General features: G+C 31.6%; 1 protein-coding gene across 6 annotated transcripts in view; it reads right to left on the reverse strand.

The window, feature by feature from the left end:
• Positions 1 to 782: 782 nt before the first annotated feature.
• Positions 783 to 7,633, reverse strand: part of LOC108736173 (phospholipase D3) — a 21,462-nt gene continuing 14,611 nt past the window's right edge. For 3 of the 6 annotated variants that reach the window (XM_025981398.1, XM_025981400.1, XM_025981401.1), the window contains exons 2-10: positions 5,640 to 5,740; positions 5,518 to 5,587; positions 4,335 to 4,426; positions 4,090 to 4,270; positions 3,735 to 3,992; positions 2,861 to 2,929; positions 2,671 to 2,802; positions 1,573 to 1,878; positions 783 to 1,111 (exon numbers count right to left, since the gene is read on the reverse strand). In XM_025981398.1, the coding sequence (XP_025837183.1) occupies positions 830 to 1,111; positions 1,573 to 1,878; positions 2,671 to 2,802; positions 2,861 to 2,929; positions 3,735 to 3,992; positions 4,090 to 4,270; positions 4,335 to 4,426; positions 5,518 to 5,587; positions 5,640 to 5,740 (1,491 nt within the window). In that variant the 3' untranslated portion in view covers positions 783 to 829. Of the gene's footprint in view, positions 1,112 to 1,572; positions 1,879 to 2,670; positions 2,803 to 2,860; positions 2,930 to 3,734; positions 3,993 to 4,089; positions 4,271 to 4,334; positions 4,427 to 4,825; positions 5,084 to 5,180; positions 5,362 to 5,425; positions 5,588 to 5,639; positions 5,741 to 5,952; positions 6,069 to 6,937; positions 7,009 to 7,633 lie in introns of those variants that run through there. The other 3 variants (XM_025981403.1, XM_025981402.1, XM_025981399.1) reach the window with 3 other exon arrangements.

Below are 7,633 nucleotides of genomic sequence, written 5' to 3' on the forward strand. Positions count from 1 at the left end.
CGCCGGGAATCGAACCCGGGCTCTTTCTTTGGCTTTATGCGCCAATGCTTTGACCACTAAGCTACGAGAAATGACAACAGCAACAACGACAAACCGTACTATTAGTCACAGATCCGTCGAACTAATGTAACTATATACTGAATATAAATATACATACAATGTAGAAATCTTCCCGAAGTGAGTTAGTTTTTAATATGAAATATTCTCAATTTGAGGAAGTGTGTAGCGGGTAAAAAAAGTGCCGAAATAAGTGTTTGATCAATTATATTACCTAGGGTATTAAGATTTTTGTCGGACAACAACGCAAAAAAGCAATTTCATATCCACTCTGGACCAATATTCGGCACTCACTGCGGCATGCTTGCTTTGGTACCTTTACTTCGTTAACTTTCGTTGATTTTTCGATTGACCCGAAAATGACGTTATATATACACATTTTGATTGGTTATGTTTGAATTTGACGCTCAAGTAGGATACAGAATTAAGTTACTTTAAGGTATGCAACTCATCTTACAAGCGAATACATGCTGTTGTATAACCTGTCCACGTCCTTGACGTTATTAATCGCAAGAGCGCTAATTTATTAAACATGAAAAGAACTATAGAATTGTTCCTGAAAATCGTATTTTGGCAGATCAAAGCCAAAATAGGTAGTATTACGACAAAATCCTACACATTATTGGTTTTAAATTTCACTTTCTTCTTAAAATATATAAACAGAAAATAATAGTGCGGAAATTTAATTGTAATGTAACTTATTTTATTATTTTAAAAACGACAAATAACACTCAAATATTTATTATCGCTTTTACATTGCTCTACAGGCACTTTACTCATTACATGTTTGTAATATAGAAATTGTATAATTAGAGTTCCAATCACGCTCAAACACAGCTTCTAACTCTTTACGTATTGTATTTTCGGTCTCGTTACGATGTAATTCGGGATCGTGCATTATAAGACCAACACCTGCCGTGTCTGTAAAGTAGTCTGCCGACCAATTTGAAGTGCCTACATAAGCCGTATTATCGGTTACCATATATTTATTGTGATTCACTCTAGCATACGGTATTTTTCGCTGGCTGTTATTTGCAGGAACCACAAAATAACCCTGCAACAGTGTAAATTGAATCACTATTCAGCTACCAACCGTTTATCCTCCACAATTCTACAGACAACGTTACACGTCCATAAGGAGCCCCCACTACACAATTCCACCCTCACAACAATATGCTTATCAAACAAAACACACGCATTATTTACAGCACATGTTGACAACTCATCCCCACTGCACAACATGCTTTCACATAGCAACAATTTTACAGGCAACTCATATTTTTTACACTACACATCAACTAACCCTCACTATACACTACACCTTCTAAACAAAGCACGTTTTTTACACGAGACAAGTCAACAGTTTAAGCATTGTAAATTAACTAGAAAGAAATACAAATATTTCGTGCGAATATGTTTGTTGAAAAGCTCTAAATCTATTTTTCGTATTTGATGATGCAAAAGAGTAACATGCGTTTATTAATGATAATAATAATGCATAAAAATAAAACTCACCACTTCTATAGATACCTTCGAATGGACATTGTTTAAAGCCACAAGGGACTTTAAAAAGTGGTCCTCAGATGATTTCGTGTGGTTCCATAGGCTAATAAGCAATCGCACCTTTACAGAATGTTCTATGGCTGCTACTCGTAGCGCGTCATCTATAACAGGCCAATACTTGATTTTTGGAGTGAACAAGAATTGAGGTGAATAATCCATCACTGCTATGTAAATGAATTTTTCAGCGGTTTGTATCACATGTAAAATGGCATTTATGTCGTCTGTACGACCATAAGCCGAGAATGGGGGCGGCGAACTCTGAAAATAAAGAAAAAATCCAGTTAAATTTAATGAAAAATACTTGTAATGTTTATGCAAGTCTGATCATATACGGGACTACATATCGATTTTAAAAGTTATGATAAGCTTTATAAAAAGTGATCTTAAACCTTATTTCATAAGAAATTGTGTTGCATGTAAGTCAAGGATTAAAGAGGGAATAACAGTGACCGTTTTCAAGATGAGACAGTACTTTCTTTACATATTTTATTGTCAATAAAAGATTAGCTGTCCGTTTTGAATTTGAGTCAACAGCACCACCAATTAGCAAAATAGTAAAATACTGTTAATTCTATTGATTATTAATTTTAGAGTGGAGGTTTAAAAATGCACATTAATAATTATCTACTATAAAATTTCTTCACTGATGTGTGATGCATCACAATAACTTCAATACATTTTGCTACTTTCAAATCGAATGATTAAGAAGAAATTTATTTATCAAAAAATAAAAACGACTTTTTTAAATTGGGAATTAAAAGTGCACCCAGGTACTTTCCAACTATAAAATTCATTTCACTGGTATTTCTTAGCTAGTTCAATAGGGAGAAATTTATTTAACAAATAATGAATGAAAGTGGATCTCAGTAATTTCCAATTATAAAATTCTTTTCATTGATGCCTCACAACAACTTTCATGCATTTTTACACATCTAGCAGGTTGAATAAGAAAGAATTTAATAATAATATTGAAAATGTTTGTTTTTATAAACGTATTTCAAAATATTTAAAATTTAATTTGAAATTAACAAAATGTGCCTAGGTACTTACCGAAATGAACGAATGGAAGGTATAATTACTGAAATTTACTTTAAGTGGATTATCAATGTTATAATCTGTGCCAAAACTGATGGGCCAGTGTGTAGGTATCTTTACCTTACTGTTACCTAAGAACCAATAGACCTAAAAGAATAATAAATAATAATTCTAAGTTTTACTAAGACTTGCTTATTCTACTTACATCAAAAATTTTACCCATATCTTCAGCAAGACAGGTACAATTATATGCAACAACACCCAATTCTTTTACCTAAAAAAAATAAACAAATAAACATGAAAACATTCAGCCATTGATGTGGAAAAGTATATTTATGTAATTCAATTTTTATAAACTTTCTTAATAAAAAAGATTACAACTTAATATAGATTCAACTATTACTACTTGTTTTTCTTTGTAACAGAATACAGAAGTAATTAAGTATTCAAATTTTAACAAAGGTATGGATATCTGTGTCACGAGAGTAAGTACTGGTGTTACCATAAAAGCTCCTATTCGCTCAAATGTTTGAGCCCTGTTAATAGTCACAACAAAAGCCACTTTGAAATGAAATTCTTTTCTTCCAAGTTTACAAGGTATTTAGTATCAGAGTACTTACACTCCTTCTTATAATAAGTAGTTTATCAGAATTTAATAATTTTACGGTAATCTGAATTTATTTAATTACTAAAAAATAATCTTCATTCCATTCACTAGATTTTCTTTAAAATTAAGATTTATTTATTAATGCCAGATTTAGTTATGCTAGAGTAATCTATGCGACATGCGCGTAAGTTGGGTTGCCTACGTCCAATTAAAATTATTGCTACATATTTTTTAATTGTTTTGCGAAACTTACTAAAATCTGTTTAAATTCAATTTAAACTGAATTGCTGTTAAAAAACCGTAGAAACAAATATAAAATACATAACGATTTATACAAAAAAGGCCCCAAATTCATCTAAACCTAAGCTTCTTCAATTTACTATATTATTTATTCATCTCATAATTATTAAACTGATGGAACTAAACTATATTTAAAAGAAAATAATTAATGTAGTTAAAATTGTAGATTTACCTGGGTTAAGGCTCTCCAGTCCATGTTTGCACTGCCCACATAAAAATGTTTTCTGTCAATAATCCAGAACTTTGTATGTAGTACTCCACCACCCAACAATTGAACAAAATTTAAACTACGAACATCTGCAGCTTTCCTTTTAACTAGATATTCTGTATCAGTATTAGGCTGCTCACGAGTTGGCGAATTTTGTGCAATTTTTATTGATATGTTTCGTTTGGTGCCAGCATTCAGTAATGCTTGGAAAACTTTTTCACCCTTGAATGGGAAAGAATTGTGAATTGCAAAACTCTACAACTACAATAAACTAAAACTACTAAGTAAAACTAAAATAAGCCATATTTGAATAAACTACCTGCACTGAAGAAGGATCTGGATAAATTTCTGATTGTCGTAATGTCCAATAAAAGGAAGCTATTTCTATAGACTCACGTGCAGTTGATATAAGATCTAACCAGGTACTCGCTGTAGAACGATGTACAGCAGTACCGTCAGGATATTTAAGACCATCAGGAATACTTTCTACTAATGATAGTCTGCAATTAAAAACAAAGCATCACCTTTGCTTTTACAATTTATATAATTTTAACTATAACCTACCTGCAAGAATTTCTACACAAGTCTTCAGGTTTGATTGAAGTACTGTGATCTGCTTTTGTCATGGCATGATCCAACAGCGGTAATAATACAACCAGNATTACTAAAAAATAATCTTCATTCCATTCACTAGATTTTCTTTAAAATTAAGATTTATTTATTAATGCCAGATTTAGTTATGCTAGAGTAATCTATGCGACATGCGCGTAAGTTGGGTTGCCTACGTCCAATTAAAATTATTGCTACATATTTTTTAATTGTTTTGCGAAACTTACTAAAATCTGTTTAAATTCAATTTAAACTGAATTGCTGTTAAAAAACCGTAGAAACAAATATAAAATACATAACGATTTATACAAAAAAGGCCCCAAATTCATCTAAACCTAAGCTTCTTCAATTTACTATATTATTTATTCATCTCATAATTATTAAACTGATGGAACTAAACTATATTTAAAAGAAAATAATTAATGTAGTTAAAATTGTAGATTTACCTGGGTTAAGGCTCTCCAGTCCATGTTTGCACTGCCCACATAAAAATGTTTTCTGTCAATAATCCAGAACTTTGTATGTAGTACTCCACCACCCAACAATTGAACAAAATTTAAACTACGAACATCTGCAGCTTTCCTTTTAACTAGATATTCTGTATCAGTATTAGGCTGCTCACGAGTTGGCGAATTTTGTGCAATTTTTATTGATATGTTTCGTTTGGTGCCAGCATTCAGTAATGCTTGGAAAACTTTTTCACCCTTGAATGGGAAAGAATTGTGAATTGCAAAACTCTACAACTACAATAAACTAAAACTACTAAGTAAAACTAAAATAAGCCATATTTGAATAAACTACCTGCACTGAAGAAGGATCTGGATAAATTTCTGATTGTCGTAATGTCCAATAAAAGGAAGCTATTTCTATAGACTCACGTGCAGTTGATATAAGATCTAACCAGGTACTCGCTGTAGAACGATGTACAGCAGTACCGTCAGGATATTTAAGACCATCAGGAATACTTTCTACTAATGATAGTCTGCAATTAAAAACAAAGCATCACCTTTGCTTTTACAATTTATATAATTTTAACTATAACCTACCTGCAAGAATTTCTACACAAGTCTTCAGGTTTGATTGAAGTACTGTGATCTGCTTTTGTCATGGCATGATCCAACAGCGGTAATAATACAACCAGGAATATGAGTATTAAAATTATAGTTATCGGAATACAAGATGGTTTACACCATGTTTCCTTGTTCCACCTGGAAATTATTCAATTTAAAGAAAAGCTAAAACATTGTGAATGCTACTTACTTTTTGTGAAGAGCACCATCATGATCTGAAAGCATATATGTATGAGCCCACAAATCTGCTTCGTCTTCATGACTAACACATGATGGAGACTCCAACACCGTCTGTAACAATTATGGGTGTTTTAATAAACAAAATATAGACAGTCAAAAATGTTTAAATATAAATGAGAGAAGATAGAGAAAAGTGATTGACCGCCCAAAATGTTTAAATTTAAATGGGATACATTTGAGTTGGAATATTTAATTTTATTTCTCGAGTTTCTAGTTTACATGGTAGCATAGTTGTAGTCAAATACTAATAAACAAAATCCTACATTTTTGTCCTTTTCGGCACAGCGCAGCTTAACTTTCATCTCCTGCTTATTTCTATTACAAACATAATTACATAATATACAGGTACGTGAAATTAGTTACAATCAGTAGTGAGATATTACGATTAGACAAGCTAACCATCCACAGAAAAATTTAAAACCAAACAATTCGCTTCGAAATTTTTTTTTCTTCGTACTTACTAGCATTACTTAATGAAAAAAAAACAATTATGAAGAATTAAAAAATTGTAAAGAAAATTTATTGACAGCAAAGTAAAAAATTTCATATTATATTTGTAAGAGTATTAACGTATTATTTATGTTTTACTGATAAAAACGCAAACATGAAATATATTAGCTCATTAAACTATATAATNATGAATAGATAATCGCCGTTCGATTCGCTAATAAACAATTTTTTTTTGTATTACGTTCAATCTCGAAAACAAAACTTGTTATTTATGAAAAGAAAACTTGTGCAATTTTCTCCAAAAAACAAAATGGGTTCTATCTGCTTTTGTCCTTTTTGCTTTACAAAAAGTATTTAATAGTAATTTAAATTCTCTATTCTAGAGAAACCAATTAATTTTAAACAGAAATAGAAAATACTAAAAACACTTACACACAATTATTAGAAGTCTACAAAATGAGACTTAGAGAAACCATTATTCAGCAAAACATAGGTTTATCAATGTTGAGCCAGAGAAACAATGAAAATACATCTATGTATAAACACAAAAAAAAGGTACAAAGGGTATCTCTTTTTCTGACGACTCCTAATAAAGCAAAACTTCCATTTAGCAATTAGAACAACAAAGAAGATCAAAACAGAAAATAAAGAACTTTTTCTCAAAGCAATCAATAACAAGACGCTATAAAAAATGCATTTTTATTTTCCTTTGGAGAAATAAGGGTACGTAATATTTTATATATTTTTGAAGTTAAAAACGATTATGTGGGTACAAAAGAACCATCTATAAAGCATTACCTTGCAATTATTAAAAATGCCTTCCATGATAGGCAATTTCAATTACGGATTAAAACACTAAAAAAATATTTACCTAAAACGTGTACAGTGCTGTGTGGACTAAAGCGTACTAAATACAGATTAGAGATAAGAAGTTATTTATCTTTCAGTCGTTAAGTTAAACCCTTAATTAAAAGCCATAAAAATTAATTTACGTTACGATAAAGCATACAATGAAAATAAAATATTCTTCAGACTATTAACAAAGCCCGCTGTAATGGAAATATGAACCTTCATTTTCCTGAAATACTGCGACAATAACAGATAAAAGGACAACAGATACAAAGAAGGAGCGAATGCTGCCAGGTTTCCCAAAGGCCTTTAAACAACTGACGCAAAGCGTTTTAAATGCGCTGCACTATTTCACACTGACAGGGAAATTTTCGTAGTAAGGAAAATGTAGTTTAGAGATCGAGGCAATAATTGAAAAGTTTGCCTATAAGGCACTGACCAATCCTAGACAATGCACCGGTCATCTTGCGAAGTGCCTATACATTACGGCTAGGGTTGCCACCCGTACTTTATTATACGAGGGTGGATTGATAAGTTTCCGGCCTAACCAAGAGATGACGCCACTAGGCCTACCTTGAGGTGACATTCTATAGTACCATCCTTGGATAGCTTGTAGCTATAGTTTCAGCCCGATCTCCTTGCTAG

Source organism: Agrilus planipennis, unplaced genomic scaffold (assembly GCF_000699045.2).
Source record: "Agrilus planipennis isolate EAB-ADULT unplaced genomic scaffold, Apla_2.0 scaffold100, whole genome shotgun sequence".
NCBI classification, from domain to species: domain Eukaryota; kingdom Metazoa; phylum Arthropoda; class Insecta; order Coleoptera; family Buprestidae; genus Agrilus; species Agrilus planipennis.